The sequence below is a fragment of the Cydia amplana genome, chromosome 1 (assembly GCF_948474715.1).
Source record: "Cydia amplana chromosome 1, ilCydAmpl1.1, whole genome shotgun sequence".
In the NCBI taxonomy this organism is placed as follows: domain Eukaryota; kingdom Metazoa; phylum Arthropoda; class Insecta; order Lepidoptera; family Tortricidae; genus Cydia; species Cydia amplana.
The window spans coordinates 848019-867553 of NC_086069.1; the positions used below are offsets into that span (position 1 = coordinate 848019).

General features: G+C 38.3%; 3 protein-coding genes across 5 annotated transcripts; 1 reads left to right on the forward strand and 2 right to left on the reverse strand.

Annotated features, from left to right (window-relative positions):
* Positions 1 to 1590: 1590 nt before the first annotated feature.
* On the reverse strand, positions 1591 to 2677 carry LOC134652443 (cyclin-dependent kinases regulatory subunit-like). Its single transcript, XM_063507634.1, has 2 exons — positions 2500 to 2677; positions 1591 to 1857 (listed from the first exon to the last, which is right to left on the reverse strand). Exons 1-2 carry the CDS (start codon positions 2556 to 2558, stop codon positions 1635 to 1637), a joined length of 282 nt encoding a protein of 93 aa, XP_063363704.1. The 5' UTR covers positions 2559 to 2677; the 3' UTR covers positions 1591 to 1634.
* A 2042-nt stretch (positions 2678 to 4719) lies between these two features.
* LOC134652526 (uncharacterized) lies at positions 4720 to 10049 on the forward strand. 3 transcript variants are annotated; one of them, XM_063507799.1, is made up of 9 exons: positions 4720 to 4860; positions 6267 to 6630; positions 7141 to 7272; positions 7772 to 7878; positions 8245 to 8406; positions 8550 to 8564; positions 8716 to 8912; positions 9227 to 9338; positions 9929 to 10049. In XM_063507799.1, exons 1-9 carry the CDS (start codon positions 4783 to 4785, stop codon positions 10040 to 10042), a joined length of 1281 nt encoding a protein of 426 aa, XP_063363869.1. In that variant the 5' UTR covers positions 4720 to 4782; the 3' UTR covers positions 10043 to 10049. The 3 variants fall into 3 exon arrangements, with proteins under 3 accessions (XP_063363869.1, XP_063363804.1, XP_063363936.1); XM_063507734.1 differs by lacking the exon at positions 8550 to 8564 and having other exon boundaries at positions 8701 to 8912; XM_063507866.1 differs by lacking the exon at positions 8550 to 8564 and having other exon boundaries at positions 7784 to 7878; positions 8701 to 8912.
* Positions 10050 to 10786: 737 nt separating this feature from the next.
* Positions 10787 to 18207, reverse strand: LOC134654776 (lipase 3-like). Its single transcript, XM_063510248.1, has 7 exons — positions 18079 to 18207; positions 14095 to 14219; positions 13676 to 13752; positions 12974 to 13188; positions 12354 to 12503; positions 11647 to 11811; positions 10787 to 11194 (listed from the first exon to the last, which is right to left on the reverse strand). Exons 1-7 carry the CDS (start codon positions 18205 to 18207, stop codon positions 10787 to 10789), a joined length of 1269 nt encoding a protein of 422 aa, XP_063366318.1.
* Between the last annotated feature and the right edge of the window lie 1328 nt (positions 18208 to 19535).

Sequence of the window (19535 nt, forward strand, 5' to 3'; positions counted from 1 at the left end):
TTAGGTACCTACTAATGTGGTCTATCATATGAGCGTCAGGCGACGCACATATCCATCCATGCATTGATAAAGCATTTACGCAATAATATATCGAAAGCCTAAGAATAATCAAATTATTATTTATTATTAATAAATACATATATTTTAGAATATCAATAGAATTCAACGTTTGTCTATAAATGCCACATACGAAACATATTAAGATATTAAAAGTATAATACTAATTTAATTTAAATCCCAATCACTGAATGAATGTTACACGTCAGAGACGTTAATAAAAATCAAATCAGTATGATATTTTCAAAATCTGAATATACGACCATCCATAAGACTGAATCAATAATATTCTAGATAAATTCACGAATTATCTATCAACTATCACATAAACTCCTCGTAGCTACAATATTCAGTCGTTTAACATGTTTAAATATTTCATACAATAAGTATTAAGAAATGAATCGTAACAAATAATCCTCGGAACTAGAATATTATTCATAAATCAACAAGAGATCCCCAAGTTTTGACATCCTCGTACCGCCCACCATACAAAATTATAGCCCAGGAAGTTTGAATCTTGTTGTATTTTCAATTGGGTTGAATTTCATTTGTTCGAAAATTTTACGAGACAAATGAAATGCTACCTACTTCGTTATTAATTAAGGTTGATATTCCATGGAAACTGAGTGTACATCCTAATGTACATTGGGCGACACGAGGCTATCGCATCGTAATCTTGAACCTTGTCGGAATACACGAAGGTTGATATTGGGCTGTAGCCGCGAGCGTCTGTAGACGTCTTTTGCGGTCAATTTAGGAACCTTGGACAATTTATTTGTACAGTCGGTATGAGATATATCAAAACGGGCAAGGTGTTCAAATATATAGGAACACGCACCCTAGCTTGTCACTACAAGGCGGTATAGATATTTGTGAGCACCTTGGTTGCTTTGATGTATCTCATGGCGACTGTACCATGTACAATATTTTGTACACAGGGCCCCATAAGGATGTCTATGGCCTAGGTCAGGTCAGCCTTGAGCAAAGGCTGGCAGACCCACAGCCACAGGCCTTAGTTAGGTCGAATACGGCGACTTTTTGCAGCAGTGACTCAGTAGGGATGCAGTCGTGATCTATCGCAAAAAGGCCGCGATGTGGCTCCCATGAACATTGGCATTTCCACATTCGCCATTAGAATTCATTTAGATGCGATGCAATTTTCTATGCATTGTTGCAGCTACGCAACAGCTTAAGTATGCTTATATGCATGCACAGTCGCGAAATTTCACTTTGGGGAATTATGCACATTGCCATAGTTATTATCAATTGATAACACATCAGATACATACGACCTCAATGATTAGTTGATTTAAAATGATATTGCTAATTCCAAGGATGATAAATGCTTTGTTTCGACTTTCAAATATAAGTTTGACATAAAATGATGTGTTGCATTGCTGCCTTGCCTCTGAGGTGTAGACAAGAGGAGACATTCGGGAATCAACCTACAATATTGTTTGTAATCCAGCAGAGTGGAGAAGAGAACAAATGCTATTAGTGGATTCCCTTATGTCTCCTCTCATCTTCATTAATATATCAAACCAAGTTCAAAGCCTAAACAAAACACCCACCTTCATCTATACTTTGACAGTCGAGCTTTTATTACTATCTAACCCGTTGACCGGTGGCTGGATGTCCGTCCGTGGTCTCCGGAACAGCAGGACATGGGGCTCCGGGTTGTGGACCATGAAATGGAGCCAGCCGGGGGACTGCTGCACTCCGAGGTTCCGCCATTCTGTCTCCGTCATCAGGTGGGACTTGGGCACTAGCCGGGCGATGTCAGGTGGTAAGATGACATGTCTGAAATGGAGAATTATGGGCATTATGGCATTGTAGAATTCAGTGTTCAGTACAACACAATAAAATTCCAGTACAATAAGAGCGCAAATTTACCATATGGCCTAAATAATCAATAATACATAATTACATATTGGGGCAGTCTAAGGGTGGTTTTCCACCTGCCCAATTTCTTTGTCCAATGTGTATTTGTATCTCACATTGTCTTGAATGAGAGAGTGAGACGAACTGATATTGGACAGGTGGAATACCACCCTAAGGTTTGCAAACCAATAATTATTTTTTTAATTAAATAATTATTAATTAATTAATTAATAATTATTAATTAATTAATTATTATTATAAGAACTGTAAAGTTAGTAGGGAACAATTATATATACGTTAGAATAGACAGACTAGGCTCCCGATGCAGCTAAAATCGTCCTTTACTGGACACCTACGTAAAGTAAAGTAAAAGTGATCGTTTCACTCGGATTACGTGGACAATATATGTAGACACGAAACTATCGTTATTCATATAATTACGACATTTTATAAGGCAAAATTCATAGGCAGACATGGAGAAAGAGCTAAGATTTGATATCAGACAAAAATCACGACTAAATATAATCAGATATTAACTAAAACATTGAAAATATTGCTCACCTATATTCATATATGTCATCATTATATCTTTCGGAGTATTGAATCTGGTCTACGGGCATTTTGGTCACAACTTCAACGGAGTAATTATCTTATCAAGATTAAAATGTTTCGATGTATTAAATTAATGCAAGCTTTTTTCAGCTGACTCGCTTAGAAACGTTCGTTTATCACATTCAACTTTTTTAGTGCGACCGGCAACTGTCACTACTGTCATTGAGAAACGTTCAGAACACACATTGTAGTAAGTCAATAATCATTACTAACTAGCGTATTTTTGGTAATCTAATTGTAAAAAATGTCAACATTGTAAAATTTCTTAGAAAAAGTATGGTTTAGGTATTATTTGTTTTGTAAAAATGGACGATGTTTAAATTTATGGAATGAAAAATAATGTTCTCGTAGGAAACAGGGCATGTTTCAGATCGACCTACTATAATGGAGGGATGGAATGTCAAAGTGACTTTGACATACATTTTGTGCTCCATTTCACGAAATTATAAACAGTGTAAATTTTAAAGTCAGAAAATCTATCATTTAAACTGGTAGGTATCATTAAATTTATGAACTGACAGCTTATGCTTGAAGGGGAACGGCTGATGAAAGTCAAAATGATCATGATAAAATCTACGCAAAGAGAATTCTTTTTACGCACGAGTGACATTCATGTAGAATGAAACATCATTTTCGAAAAATTATTATATATACTTGGTCAACCAGATTTTGACAGTAGAAAAAGGCGGCAAATTTGAAAACTGTAGGCGCGAAATTCAAATTTTCTATGGGACGATATTCCTTCGCGCCTACATTTTTTACGCCTTTTTCTACGGTCAAGATCTGGTTGACCAAGTATAATAACCTATTAAAAATAAAATTGCTATCCTATTCCTATCCAATGCGCCAGTAGTAAAAGGCTCGAAATTCAAATTTTAGCGTCAGGTATATTTTAAAATGAAAACGTAATCGTGAGTGACGTGAAATTTTAATGGGAGTTTCTATAGGTGTAGTACTGTAGTCAGTACTACTTCATCGTAGTTGTCCACAATATGAGTCGTGGAATATAAGGGGCCCAATACATTGACTCTTCTCATTCCGCACACACTACAAGCGATTGCACCCATATTGCACCTACAATCTCATTCCTTCATTTTGATCTCCCGCTTTTGCGTCACGATAAATCGTGTCGTTAGCATAGACGACCGCGATTTAAATTAAATATTAAATTAACTATTTATTTTAATGCATGTTAATTATAAGATGTACCTACTTACCGAATGTTATGAAAATATGTGTCCCGCCCGTCCCGCCGAGTTTATTGCCTGTTCCGGTTGCAGGTTGGGATACCCTCCTACAATTTAGAAGGGATTTAAACTTCTCGGGTCAGAGGTGTAGAGAGGTGTAGAGAGAATTGATCACCCCTTTTGTTTTTAGCATACATTTTCTTAAATATTTGCAGTATTGAAAAACTTTATAGATCATACGATGATACGATTAATAATTTATCTATTCATTAATAGTTTGAATTAGAACAGATTTGTGCAACAAATTAAACCATTATTTAATGAAAACCCATACTGTAGACTTTTTCTTTTTAAGGACGGGTCGGATTGCTCGGCCCGGGCCCGGCACGGTCTAGTGTGAGTCATCCTTAAAAGCGCCCAATGACGCAACAGGGATATTTCTGAACAATGTTCTCATAGTCGATTTGGGGCGGGACCTCTGTGTGCGGAAACGCGGTGCATATAGGTACATAATAAATGGAGATTGGGACATTATCCAATTTGGACCCCAGGCAGCACAGATTAACATAACCCTCCTGTATGGGGCGTATGATATCGGTACTGGACAGGACAATAGTTAATATAAAAACGCTTGGAATCCAGGAATCATTAACTCTGACATGTCTCAAACGTACAAATGGCGGACTTAATACCTTAAGGTATTCTCTACCAGTCAAACAGAAACTTTAAATTGGTGCGGAAAAGAAAATCAGTAGGTACAGACTATCTAAATAATACTATGTATTATCATTATTATCAATATCACGCAGACGTTATCTGAATTGTACCCTTTAGGTACAAATGCTACAATGATCTCCTAGAGATGTCATGCGTTTTCAACTTTTCAATGATGGATAAGGAGATATTTTTCCTCTATTCGCATGATATCATCAGCAACCGAGATGATTGGAAAAGGAAAATCCTAAAAGTATCCCAAACCGTGGTCACCACACCACGGCTGCAGGCGCAACCTTCAATCCTTGTTCAGTAAACCAGCGCACCCGATATGAGTGACATTACTTTGGAATTCCTTCAGAACCTACTTAAGGAAGACTATCCTGATGTCACTATACAGGATTTTGAGGTAGGTATTTTAACCTAGTGTTTATGGTTACGAAACTATAGTCCATCGGTGTAATGTAAGAATTTTGATTATGGACAGTTATGAATTGACCCTTATTTATATTATCGAACGAGCGAGCGAAGCGAAGCGAAGTTCTTACATTCAACTTTGAACACGCGGCTGGCTAGCGGCACGTCCCGGCATTTCGATGTTTTTAAGCTGAACTGTCAGAAGATAGTTTGATACACAATAACTTAAGTAAATCTGTTCTAATTTAAATAAAATTGAGTAAACGTGTAGTCAAGGGCGTTATATTTTAGTCATTAAATTATGAGCAGGCTCGATCAAGGGGTTATTGAGCTAGAAGAGCTTAGAAGGCCAAAAAGCTGTTTGTGAGGTGTCTTGCTATTCTGGTCATTTTATATGCAAGAAAGTATGGTCGAGTTTGGTATCAAATGAAAGTGCTCGGCTTACACTTGTATAATATCGTTTTTAAATTTACCATTTGAAATAATTAGCAAGATAAAAATAAAAGGTTTATATTTTTTACAAACTAAAAATATAAAAAATAACTACTTACTAAAACCCGTCCCGGGCTTTCCCTGACGCAAAGGTGCCCAAAAATAAAATAAAAAAACATAATATCTTAGGTATTTGACATTTGACAGGAAATATACAGACTTACCACAGATACAGTATCAGTTAAGGGCTCCACAGACCTTGCAATAAATCATACGCGGTTTTCGATCCTTTGACGACTGCATTGTCTGTTGTCTGCATTCAATTGATATTTTTGGCGAACCGCGAGTTCTCAGTTCGGGGCGAACTACTAGTATTATGTAATATTATGTAAGTTATAGTTAGAGTCTGTTCGGAAATAGAAGACGCTTGGAGGATACAACTAAACGGAGTAGCCATTAACAGGCTTTCCCCTCTGTCGAAAATAGGCGGCCAACGGTCATACACAATGTATGGACTGACGTTTATCTGACATGGTTATTTTTACGTTACGCATACATTTGACGTTCCCCTCCCCCGCAAAAATCGGCAGACTGTTTTGTACAGAAAATTACAGACATGGCGTCTCCGTTTGATTATATCCTCCAAGAGAAGACGCGTGGAACTTATTGGGCCCCATGCATCCCACGACTCTTCTCTTTCCGCACAGAGTTTAAGTAAGACCCACCTTGTAACTGACAGCCTTAGCTACATTTATGTAAGAGGGCATAAGGGTCAAATCATTTTTTAAGGAAAACAAATTTTATAGAGCAGTTGCTTTTTTTGATACCTAATCTTTTTTGATAAAATTTATACATCTTGAAATTTTATATTTATGTCCATCATACCTAGATTAAGAAACTCTTTCTATATACCTACCCAGGGTAACAGTTATTTCAAAACACTGTTTTTCTTTTGGTTATGCTTAGGGCGCCCCAGGCACCAAACGAGGTGACAACTACACCTCCATGGTCTTCCGCATCCAACTGAAAGGCATCCAGAAGCGCCGATACCCAGATGCTTCCGAGACCACACAGCCTTGGACTGGCTCCATCATCTACAAATGCCTTCCAGACAGCATAGAGCGAAGGAAAACCTTCAAGAGTGAAGAGTTATTCTGCAATGAAGTGGCGTTTTACAATAAGATCTGGCCAGCGTTGAATGGTTTCCAGCAGCAGCGGAAGGTCAAGAGCTCGTTTACGGCGATACCCAAGTGTTATCTGGCGCAGGAGGATCTGGTTATCTTGAAGGACTTGAAGCAGCAGGGTTTTGTGATGCCGGACAGAAGACAAGGTAAGTACGTTAATGCAAATTACATCAATATTTAATAAACTTTACCAGCAGGCTATGTCAGTTGGTCGCCATCCTTATAATTTTTGTTCGATTGACTAACCTCTGATTATAGGGTTGATAAAATGGAATATAAAAACATGACATTCTTAGGCCTCTGTATCGAGAAGTACCTACTTTATTAAATTCACCAATCAATTGAAACTTCTAGGTATATTTTCAAAGCAAATTGGGTCCGAGTGGCAGTTGTCACTAGTCCCTTACGGTATGCTATAGCTACAGCATAACCCTTCCCTTTTTCCTGCTTAACTCCAAACTTTTAGTTAGCTTCTAGTGGTTAGTTGACGTTTCTAAAAAAAGGTTTTTTAGAAACCTTTAGAAAGTGTAGGGACACTTGCCAAGGCCCCCGCAATCATGACAAAGGACCAAAAATCCTGACATGCCAGGGGAAATCCTGGTAGGTATATGGCAACCCCCTTTTGTACCCAACTTTATAGGTATTGTGGTTTCTAGGGCTAACTATCGAGCAATGCTACTTTGTTCTCAAGAACCTGTCTCAGTTCCACGCTCTATCGCTGGCTATGAAGCACTACAACCCAGAAGAGTTTTACGAACTTCTTAACGTGCAGGATGGCATCTCAGAAGGTAAGACAAGTTATTTAAATTTCCGTGTTTTCTTGCAAGTGATGGGGGTGACATTGTTATAGGTTAAGAGACTGATGACTGGCATGGTGTGGTACTTAATAACACGAGCTCCGCGTAGGGCCGAAGGCCCCAAGCGTCACCTGAGAGGGGGCAGTTAGAGCTTAAACACGACCTAATACTTAGTGTCTTGATAAGCTCACGTCGTCGGGCCTACTACGGCCTTATTTAAACTATCACGATTTTCACACATAGGAAGGAAAGTTACCCCCTGGAACTTCCGTTTTTACTTAACTAATAGGTACCTAATTGAAGTTACAGCAATTTTGTTTTGTGCTCTCTGCTCTGTACTCGTATCATTTCTGTGCAATAAGATTGTTTTATATCTCATGTTTAAAACGTTATTTTCTGTATATTATTTTTACATTTTAAACTTTCTGTTTGAGGAAAGAATATTAGGGATAAGTATCTCTACTTATCCCTAATATTGTGTTGTGTTCAGTGTTGTTTACAGGGGACAATGAAGACTATTACAAGTCCTACTACCGAGAAGCGACACGTAACGCTGTGGACATGGTTGAGGAAGAGCTGGCAGACTGTGAAGATAAGGTACAAGGTTCTGCTCCGAAAGGTCGAAAGTTAGAATCTTGCCCGAGGTGGTGAATTTTTCAATTTTTCCTTAAATATAAAACATTTTTAGTATCCCTCGCAGACGTATAGAGTCGGACCAAGAAAAGTCTGCAGCGGATTTGATAGCACACGCAGGGCAAGTGTTATTTTAAATCTCAAACTTCTATGAAATTATGACGTATAGGTACCTAAATAACACTTGCACTGCGGGGGCTATCAAATCCGCTGCAGACTTTTCTTGGTCCGACTCTATGTTCATATTCAAACTTATTTCTTTTTTGTGATGATTTACTACACTTCTTCTTCTATTTTAAGCACTGCTTTAATGTTTCTATCTGTCCCTAGGAAAAATATTTGTCAAAATTCCGTGAATTCTGCAGTGAGGAAACCTTCTTTCAAATGATGGTCTCTCTAGTGACGCCGCGAGAACCTATGGCCGTCATCAACCATGGAGATTGTTGGACCAACAACTTTTTATTCCGATACGTTGATGGGGACATCGCCGAGGTACGTGTTAGCTGTGTACATTTAGTAATGAGTACATCAACATTTTTTGTGTTGTTTTGTCTTTTTGTTTGTGTTTTTTTTTGTGTTATAACATATATTTAAGGTGTTCACACATGTAAAATTTGATGTCCTCTGTTTCTGAGATGGTCACAGTAGACCTTCAGTTCCAACTAGTCCATTACAATTAGTCGTGGATTTAGCCTACCTTCTATACCTGTGTCTAACACAAGAGCAGAGGACAGATCATCTGATTTCTTCTAGAGTATTAATTATTATGATGTGATCTGTTTCTAGATGGTCATAGTAGACTTCCAACTAGTCCGTTACGCCTCTCCCGCCTTGGACCTGGCGTACCTTCTATATCTATGTCTGACACGAGAGCAAAGGACAGAGCATCTGCCGTCTCTTTTGGAGTATTACTCCGAGGAGCTGTATAAGAGATTGGTGGAATTAAGCGATGATGGCTCCGTGTTTAGTGGGATGAATAAGGATACGCTTAATGACATGTAAGTATGAATATTAAGTAAAAATTCTACTATATAAATTATAAACCGAAATAGATATCATTATATGAGAGAGGAGTCGAATTATTACCCATTTTCACTGGTACTGGAGGTCTTGGTCACTTTTTCTTTCGTATAACATTTTTTTTTCGATTTATAAATGTATCATCATCAACAACCACAGTTCTAGAATCTAAAAGATTGCCCGTCAGAAATCTAAAGCGCGACGATAATCGAAGTGAAGGCAAGTGTCATTGGAACTTGGAAGTATTGAATTCTTATTTATTTATGTAATGCCCTTCCTCCTTCTCCCATAGGTTCCAAGAGGAGTTCCACCGTAGCGGGAAGTTTGGCCTCGGAGTAGCTCTAGACATGTACCCGATCATGACCTGTGACAGCAACGAGGCGCCAAATCTCTACCAGGCTAAGGTGAATTAATATAAAATGTGCCTCATTATATGCCTCATCATAGGCAAGTAACACAATGATTTCACATACGCAAATCTCGCGTAGTCTTCGACGCACGAAGCGAGCGATCGAATCTAGCATACTCTAGGCCAGCCATACTCTAAGTGTGTTCCGACACCCCTACAGCATGTCGCCTCGACAAATCTTACTATGCCGCCACCGTATTGTAGGGTTCCATCAAGCATTTCGCTTTCCAAAAGGGTTCCGTAAAAAAAAAAAGATTGAGAACCGCTGCTCTAGGCAGTGAATGTATTGATAATCAAATAGCGATTCATACCTACTTATGTGGCTGGTATAGTTTTATATAGATGTATGGGAAACGCGCGTTCAGTACGCGAGAAATAAAATTTACGAAAGGCGAGCTACCTACAGGCTAATTGTGAAAGTAATATCAGTTCTGCATATCTTTACCAAAAAAAATATCGTTTAATATTTGTATCATACAGAAGGAAACCCTGCAACAGCCTGTAAAAAAGTGATGTTGTTGACTTTGCTTCTATATGACTCATTTGCTACTAGAGACAAGTATCCAATATAAGTTTACTTTCCAGGACAGTGAATTAGTGCCTCCTCATGAATCGACCCCAGTATCGACATCAAATGCTGCATGCAGAAAGAAAATGACAGATTTGGTCAGAGAACTAGTGGACGGTGGAGTTCTATAACAGTTAAACAGTTAGGTATAACCTAATAAGGTCTGTTGTGCACTAGGTATAAAGGTTTCGCTAACTTCGGCCTATTGGGATCTTTTAGGAAATCATGTGTTTAACGGTAGATTGTAACTATTTGTAAAATAATTCAGTGGGCGTATTGACGTGATAGCGCTGTAATGTCAGTCTCAGTATTAGTTGCGCGGTGTTAAAAAGTGACGGTTGCTCAGTTTATTTTTATTTATTGAGAGCTAGCTAAAGCTACCCTACGGGCCAAGGGTCTCATCTCAACGCCATGTCACTATGTATTAAGGTGGGCCATTATTTTGTGCACAACGAACCTAGAAAATAGACGAATTATTAATTTAATTTTTTAACCGGCTTAAAAAAAAAAACAAGTTTCTTTAATATTAGTTTTGCTAGCAGATGATGCTAAATAAACATTATGGAAAAACAGTAATCGAGTATTTATTATTTTAAGTATTTTTTTAATCAAATACATTTAAACACATTTACATACAAATACAAATACATTTACATCGCGGGGAAACTCTCATATTTTCTGACAAAGGGGGAAAAGTAGAACTAAAACCCATTTCACCAAGTGGAAAATACCATCGTTTACATTTTGTATTTATAAATTCACAAAAATACATGTATTATCAGACTCATACATGTCAGTATCTTATTTTCATCTTTGGCTTGGATTACAATATGATTGAGATTAACACGAAAAACACCAACACTGCATAGAAAGGTCTAATAAGGATGGAAGATGAATAAGGATTCTTCCATCCTTCTTATATCAGCGATCACCTGATCGTAAACAAGCTTTTTCGCGTTAATTCCCCATATGAAATCCAAATGGCTGAAACTGGTCATCGGTATACTAGTTTTCGCTTTAAGGTTCCCAAGCTCCTTCGCTAATCTCTCCACATCGTCAACATGCGCTAAAGGATCAGATAAGGAGTAACGGAGGAAGACGGGAGCTTTAACTTGGGATAGGTCGTATAGAGGTGGGTCCCAGGTGCCGTAGATTTTGTAGTTCCAGATGCCGAGGTGGTCGAAGCGACGGAAAGAGCCGCTGTGCGTGACTTGGCCGTAGTGAGCGAACTGACGGATGGAAGCGCCCGCGGGGGTGTGGCTTAGGATCACTGGGAGCATGGTCTGAAAAGAAATCGTAGTTTAATCTCGAAAGCGACTGCCATCTGACCTTCCAACCCAGAGGGTAAACTGGCCTTATCGGGATTAGTCCGGTTTCCTTACGATGTTTTCCTTCACCGAAAAGCACGGTAAATATCAAATGATATTTCGCACATAAGTTGCGAAAAACTCATTGGTACGAACCAGGGTTTGAACCTGCGACCTCCGGATTGCAAGTTGCACGCTCTTACCGCTAGGCCACCAGCACTCATAATATGTTATATAGTTAGTAGTCATAAATGTCATAATATGTTGGAAAAATACACTCGCTCCCAGTCCCAGGCTAAACGTTGGGTGTTGGGCGCGCTTTTATGATAGGTTCAGTGCGTTTTCCTTTTGATAAACTAGGTTTTAAGGTATTTATTGGGTGATGCCCGACGTTTGGAACGTGAAAAATGTTAGGAACAGGTACATACCCTATTAAACTCCAACGAATTCCATCCCCCGATAAGGAACACAATATTGGTGCAGATCTCCTGAAACATAGCGGTATCACTGCACAGCTTCTCGCCGGCCCACCGCATCACTTTGGAGTTGGATATCGGTAGCATTTCACCCACACCGATCACTTTACTAAGCTTCTGTAAAAAAACATGCGACGGACTTCAGCGACATTGATGATTCTGTAGCTGTTTAATAGGGTTGTTTCCTATAGATGGTATTGATACCTATATCAAATTGATTCACTGCGATCATGAAATCAATCACTTCCGGTTGATACTTACGAAGCTAACTAAATCATATTTATTGTATAAGTAACCTGGCATAGGATAGGAAAGCTTTGTGACAATAACTTAACTTTTTTTATTATTATTATGTAATACGCAGCAAACGAGCAGACGAGCCGCCTTATGGGAGGCAGTCATCGCTGCCCATAGCCATAAGCAACATCAGAGGAGCCACATATGCGGTGCCAACCTTTGAGAATCCAAAATACCTGCTCCTTGAAGAACCCCATGTCATAGCGCAAGGGAAACAGAAGGTAGCTCATTCCACAACACAATCTGTACAAAAACGAGTGAGATACCCGCTTGTTCTTGGTTTGCCACGTGTCGGGGAAGTGAGGATGAGCTTTGTTTCTTTGGCGGGAGGTGAAGTGATAAAAACGCGACGGATAACTTACCTCAATGACGGTAGAAAAAGGCGCCATTGCCTTGACAATAGGACATGCGTTGTTCGTTAAGTAAGCCACAGGCGCCAGTGCGTTCATGGAGATGATTTTCTGGTTGTAGTCCGGCCGAAGTGAGCACATGACGAAAAATGACGTGGTGCCCTGGAAAAAACGCAACACTATTTAAAAAGGACTTATGGTCTGATGCACCAAACCGTCTGTCACCGTTAACTTGTTTGCAAAATTTTACTGTAGGGGATGTTTCATAGTTCACTACCTATACTGAGTGATTTTGATCAGTCCGTCTATTATTGTTGGTACAACTGACCCTTTGCCTTCATCAGGCAGCATGTATGTAGGTATTCAATTCAAGTTGCGATTCAATTAGTAAGGCTTAAAACGAGCCTGTAATTGCTTTCTCAGTCAGAACATTAGGCAATTCATTTTATAAGATTTCATATTAAAGCTCCAATTTCTAATAAGTTGGAAATGCTATGTTACACCACCCATAACAGAATTTATTGCAACAGAATACTGTAAAAGTAAACAATGTGTTTTCCAATGGCCGTTATTACGACTACCTATTTATTGGCAGAGCTGATACAAAATAGAAACATGAAGATTCACTATACCTGTGAATGCCCAATGTAATGCAGCCTCTTCTTATTCGCTTTGTCCAAAGCGTAATCGATCATGGTCGGCAGATCTATGTTCCCGATCTCATCCCAGGAGAAGTTCCAGAAGTCTGCCCCTGAATCAGGGTTCAGTTTGACGTGCTGGCGGGAGTATCGGGTGCCGCGCGCGTTGCCCAGCCAGATGTCGAAACCTTCCTCGGCTAGGATGTAGGCTGAAAGATATACCTACATAGGTATATGTTTCTCTCAATGAGTAGTTCTTAATAAGTTGTAAGCTGCATAAACTACACAATTATGTAAAGTAGATTTCTGAGCGCTCGTCACTGTCCCAGTACATGATTTGTTATCTTTAAACTAACTGTAAGTATTTAGTTACGTAGTATAGAAAGAAACACGAGAGTTCTTCCCAACCAAAAATTTTATAGGCCTTTCCCACATTGACCTTAAAGTCATTGTCAACCTCACCTCACACTGTGGAAGGGTCTATTATCTATTGGACATTAGCATGCCGAATACTAGGTTAATTGGTACCATGAAGCCGTTCAACTTTGCTGTGGTTTGTAAAAAATCCCCAGTGATCAAGAGCAAAATGCCAGCCGTTGTTAAGTTTTTAGCTGTTATTTATTTAACTATGATTTTACAAAGCTTTTTAAGTTTAAACTATTACTTTTATAAGGTATAAATAAACGTAGCGCTTACCTAACCCCTTGTTAGGTCCCATCAAGACCCAATCTGCCGAAGATGACATCAAACCGTGCATAATGAAGACGACGGGCCTGCAATAACAATAATAGTAGATTATGCAATAACGGCATAAAGTAACCTATTTTATCCGAGGCAATTTATCGGTCCGAGAGGTCTAGCGTGAGTCATCCTTTATCAAATTTTCCGATGAATAAAATCGAACAAACGACATGATACGTACAGTCAGCAGCAGAAGTTGCTAAGCGGGCCAGGTGTTCAAAATGATCTTAACGCGACATTATTGTTAAGAGAATAAGAGCGTGTCAAGGTAATTTTGAACCCTCGCCCGCTTAGCATCTTCTGCTGCTGACTGTACATGAAAAACGGAACCATTATGTGAGGTGAGCAGATAGGTTTTTGGGCAATATGATTACCTTTCTGCTGTTGAATTCCCAGCATCCCGCCCATGGGGAATCCGATGCATGGTCAAGACGTAGCCATCGGCGGTGGTGACCCGGTGCTCTTTCAGGGGATAGCCGTACTTTCGGACGAGTGCAGGCTGAAACAATAATTTTTAGGGTTCCGTACCCAAAGGGTAAAAACGGGACCCTATTACTAAGACTCCGCTGTCCGTCCGTCCGTCCGTCCGTCCGTCTGTCACCAGGCTGTATCTCACGAACCGCTAGACAGTTGAAATTTTTACAGATGATGTATTTCTGTTGCCGCTATAACAACAAATTACTAAAAACAGAATAAAATAAAGATTTAAGTGGGGCTCCCATACAACAAACGTGATTTTTGACCGAAGTTAAGCAACGTCGGGCGGGGTCAGTACTTGGATGGGTGACCGTTTTTTTGCTTGTTTTGCTCTATTTTTTATTGATGGTGCGGAACCCTCCGTGCGCGAGTCCGACTCGCACTTGGCCGGTTTTTATAATTCTTAAGGTTCCGTACCTCAAAAGGAAAAAACGGAACCCTTATAGGATCACTCGTGCGTCTGTCTGTCTGTCACAGCCTATTTTCTCGGAACCTACTGAACCAATTAAGTACAAATTTGGTAAACATAACATATGTAAATTAGTAACTTAAATATGCACATGTAACGTAACCAAATTAATTTTAAACATGGGGGCCACTTTTGGGGGTAAATGAGAAATAAAAAAAAAAGTTTTTCTAACTACATCGTGTTATACAGTGTGGAAAGTTAACTCGGGCCCTGGAGGGAAACTACCTTAAATCCTTGAGCTAGCTCATTTTACTTAAAGGAGACATTCCTTTATTTTTAAAAAGAAACAAGACTGCATTCAAAGATTTTCTAAAACTCGCTTGCCTCGCCCGGGACTCGAACCAACTAAAATTAAAAAAAACACACACACCCTATTTTATTATACTAATCGATAGTATTAATATTCAGGATAAAATTTCTCTAACAAACGTTTGTTCTTAAAAATAAAAACAATCGTTAAATCTAACATTAACTTTATTTTACTATCAATTTGTTACACTTAAATTATTTAACTGATAAATTATTCGAAATGAGCCCCGTGGTTCCGTCTACACAAAATTAGTCGCCGTTGAAATTCATTTCTTGTAGCCTTCATCAAAGTGTTGTGGTGTATGCTCCTAATAACATTTTCTACCGCAACCCTTAGCTCTTGAACGGTTTCATAGCAAGTTTCATAAATAACATTTTTTACATGACCCCATAAAAAGAAGTCCATGGGCGTCAGGTCTGGACTTCTTGCAGGCCATCTAATCGTCCCGTTTGTACCTATCCAGGTATTGAAATGTTCATTGAGGTAAGCCCTGGCAATTCTGCTGTTGTGGGCAGGTGCACCATCTTGTTGAAAAATGATATTATTTCGTTCCTCTTCTGGTAGAAGGTTTAATTGATTTTGTAGAAGCTCCAATATTTCAATGTATTTTGCTGCATTCAGATGTCCTTCGTAAATGTGCACCAAAACAACCATATTACTTTTGATTCCACACCAAACATTAAACGAAAATCTGACCTGATTGTTCGTTTCACGGACACGGAATGGATTTTGACGACACCAGTAATGATTGTTATGAGAGAGATAACAGAATAGTTACGTGTCTTTTACTTGTTAAAAGTGAACAGTAACCAAATGTTTGTTAGAGAAATTTTATCCTGAGTATTAATACTATCGATTAGTATAATAAAATAGAGAGTGTGTGTTTTTTTAAATTTTAGTTGGTTCGAGTCCCGGGCGAGGCAAGCGAGTTTTAGAAAATCTTTGAATGAAGTTTTGTTTCTTTTTCAAAATAAAGGAATGTCTCCTTTAAGTAAAATGAGCTAGCTCAAGGATTTAAGGTAGTTTCCCTCCAGGGCCCGAGTTAACTTTCCACACTGTAATATATTAAATGAAAGAGCTCATTTTGAGAATTTCAAATATTTTTTTTTTATAATTTTAAAATACATAGGTTAGACGTAATTTAAGAAAATAGCCAAAAACCACCATTACCATTTCCCCCCTTTATCTCCGAAACTACTAGGTCTAAAATTTTGAAAAAAAATACACAAAGTAGTTCTCACCTATAGATGACAGGAAAACCTATTTGAAATGTGCAGTTTGAAGCGTGAGTCGGACTTAATGTACTTGGTACACGAGTCCGACTCGCACTTGGCCGGTTTTTTTAGGTAGGTATGTAAAATCCTGTGGCATCATATAATGGAGGCCTAAAAGGCCTTTTAATTTAGGCCATTTTTTAAAATTAATGGTGTATGAAACAGGCCAGTTCATTTCAAGGCTTTTAAATCTTATAATTATGTAATTGAATGTCGTCGGTTTGTAGGTATGTATCCAGGAAACGGGTTATAATAAAACTAAGTAATTGTTGGTAATAGTATGAAACTTAATTAGGTAGGTATAGTCAGCCAAGAAAGTGGTCTACCACTTTTCGACTCTATCATCTGATTGATAGAGTCGAAAAGTCCACTTTCTTGGCTGACCGTACCAAATCAAAACACTTTTACAATTAAAAAGGTCTTAGTTTTACATTGTATTACTAACATGGGCTTCATGCCTAAAATAAAATAGTATTAATTGAAAAAGGTGGACTTTTTTAAAGAATAAATTTCATATTTACCTGATACCTACTAAATTTAAATAGGTATATTATGTTATACAAAATCATAATATTCTATTCTACATACAGGGTGGATTTTCTTTTTGGGTCAGTGAGGGCAGCTACCAGATCCCGTGCTGCTAGGAGAAAACGGTCTTAGAAGACCTTCCTTCGATTTCAAATTAATGAAGATTGGCTTTTACAGATTTTGGAAAAAACATACAGGGTGCGAGAAAAAGGTCATTTTTGACAAACTTTTTTTTTGATGCCAATCGATCCCATCCCTATTGAGGATCAAAAGCTTGTATGGAACCAAAAAAAAATTTCCGGCTAGAAAAGCCATAAATCGAGGAAAACTTTTCCCATACAATTTGTATGAAAATGAAAACTTTAATTTTTCACATGCTATTTTTGTATGCCAATCGGTTCCATTCCTATCCATTATCAATAGTTTCTTTGGGGTCAACTTACGGTAATGTACTAAAAAGCCACAAATTAAAGAAAACTTTTTCCATACATTTACTATGGAGAAAACGTAAAATTTAATTCACATTTTTCTATCTGGCCAATCAGTCCTGTTACATTTAAGGACCATAATACCGTATGAAGACATTGCTGTAGGACTGATGGGCGAGATAGAAAATTGTGAATAACATTTCACGTTTTCTCCATAGTAAATGTATGCAAAAAGTTTTTATTAATTTGTGACTTTTAAGTACATTACCGTAAGTTGACCCCTAGGAAACTATTGATACTGGATAGGAATGGAACCGATTGGCATACAAAAATAGCATATGAAAAATAAAAGTTTTCATTTTCATACAAATTGTATGGGAAAAGTTTTCCTCGATTTGTGGCTTTTCTAGCCGGAAATTTTTTTTTGGTTCCATACAAGCTTTTGATCCTCAATAGGAATGGGATCGTTTGGCATCAAAAAAAAACTTTGTCAAAAATGACCTTTTTCTCGCACCCTGTATGTTTTTTCCAAAATCTGTAAAAGCCAATCTTCATTAATTTGAAATCGAAGGAAGGTCTTCTAAGACCGTTTTCTCGTAGCAGCACTGGATCTGGTAGCTGCCCTCACTGACCCAAAAAGAAAATCCACCCTGTATATGTTTTGATATCGAAACTCCTCACAAAATTTCACGAAAATCAATTGAGAAATGCGACATGTAGAGGAGAAAAGTGCGGACATACAAAAGCAAGCTGAAAAAGGAGACGATTCGCTCGCGCTTCGCATTTGCTCGGCCAAAAATATTACCATAGCATCGTCAAAATTGTATGGTATTTTTGCCTGTTTCCTTTCAGTCTTTCCTTAATAAACTTACCACTTTCAAGCTAGCATCCTCACGAATCTCTTCTGGAACCTTCGGGTCCAGACTGATCCCATCAGATCGTCCAAAGGGTCCAGAGGACACACAAACACACAGACATAGCAGAACAATAGCTCCCAGCATGGTGGCAATTTCAATGTCACGGTGTTCACTGTGATTTAATTTATATACGCTCACCAAAAACGCCGATCAATTTCCTTGTGTAGGTACCTACATGTAAAACGCCATTGTAGTGAGTAACGTTTCGGTGGTTTTTTTTATCGATAGTTTCAAGTTGAAAGTCGCCGGCTGAGAATACGTTTGTGCCATATCCATTTTTGAGCAAAACTGTTTTTTAATTATGTCTATAATAACAAAAAATATGCTATAATTGACACTAATCGGTTTTTGAATAAATATATTTTTCAAAAATGTGCCATATCCGTATTTTACTATAAGATATTCACCTTACATACCTTTATTTTACTTACCTACATGCCCACAAGCTGTTAACTATTGCCCACAGGAGAGAAAACTAGTGTGTTGGCGCGAACTGTACATTTTTCTCTCCTGTGGGCAATAGTTAACAGCTTGTGGGCATGTAAGTAATGATTTTATCATAGTTCTTTAAATAAAAGGAGGACCTTTTCACGTGGATAAGGGTTAAATAAGAAAATTAACCTTTATAGCCCTTAACTCTTGTGTATGTCTACAGGAAAGACGTGAACACAGTTTTCTGTTTGACCCTAAATGATAAGTTCAATATTTCTTAAATGTAAAACATTTCGAAAAAAACATTTTTCGCTCTCCTGTAAACCAATGTTGGTAATTGACGTATGGCACAAACGTATTCTCACCCGACGAGTAGGTAAATGTGGCAGAATATAAGGATTTCATCCTTTATGAATAAACGTGTTTAAAAAAAAACAACGGGTTGCACTCCGGGAGTGCCGGCTGAAGTGAAAACTCAATGACATTGTAACTCTTACGGTCACGTGACCTGTCGCGAGTTTAACATTTTTTCCCCACCTCAAAAAGTGCACAGCGCCGCTAAAGAAGTTTTCACTTCAAAAATAAGACACGCATTGTGTGAGATGTGCTTTAGGTAGGTAATAGGTATTTAATTACACGAAACCCTCGGTGCACGAGCTCGGCTCCCTATTAGCCAATTTTTTAAAGACCTTTTTTGCGTAATATATTTGCGCCTTAGATCTACCTAAATAGTCGATAAAAGGACTGGTACCATCCAAGTCGCATCACTAGTGATGGGAGGAATTACTTCACAGATGACTATCATTTTATGGTTTTCACAGTGACTGGTTGTTGGTTTGATTGGTTAGTTCTGGAACTCCCGTGGACAAAGCTGAACGTATTGCAATCGGCATCGAAGGTGACTTCATGAAGCCTAATTACAGGATACGTTATAATTATGCCCAGCCATACAAGACACAAATCCAAAATTTGACAGTGAT

Excerpts from the sequence above, each read along its gene's own strand:
- LOC134652443 (XM_063507634.1), bottom strand. The coding sequence starts at position 2,558 with ATGCCCGTAGACCAGATTCAATACTCCGAAAGATATAATGATGACATA. Across the intron at positions 1,858-2,499 it reads GATGACATATATGAATATAG|ACATGTCATCTTACCACCTG; the intron begins GTGAGCAATATT and ends TCTCCATTTCAG.
- LOC134652526 (XM_063507799.1), top strand. The coding sequence starts at position 4,783 with ATGAGTGACATTACTTTGGAATTCCTTCAGAACCTACTTAAGGAAGAC. Across the intron at positions 7,273-7,771 it reads GCAGGATGGCATCTCAGAAG|TGTTGTTTACAGGGGACAAT; the intron begins GTAAGACAAGTT and ends TGTTGTGTTCAG. Across the intron at positions 7,879-8,244 it reads TGGCAGACTGTGAAGATAAG|GAAAAATATTTGTCAAAATT; the intron begins GTACAAGGTTCT and ends ATCTGTCCCTAG.
- LOC134654776 (XM_063510248.1), bottom strand. The coding sequence starts at position 18,207 with ATGCTGGGAGCTATTGTTCTGCTATGTCTGTGTGTTTGTGTGTCCTCT. Across the intron at positions 13,753-14,094 it reads GGGAATTCAACAGCAGAAAG|GCCCGTCGTCTTCATTATGC; the intron begins GTAATCATATTG and ends TTGTTATTGCAG. Across the intron at positions 11,195-11,646 it reads ATTCGTTGGAGTTTAATAGG|ACCATGCTCCCAGTGATCCT; the intron begins GTATGTACCTGT and ends ATTTCTTTTCAG.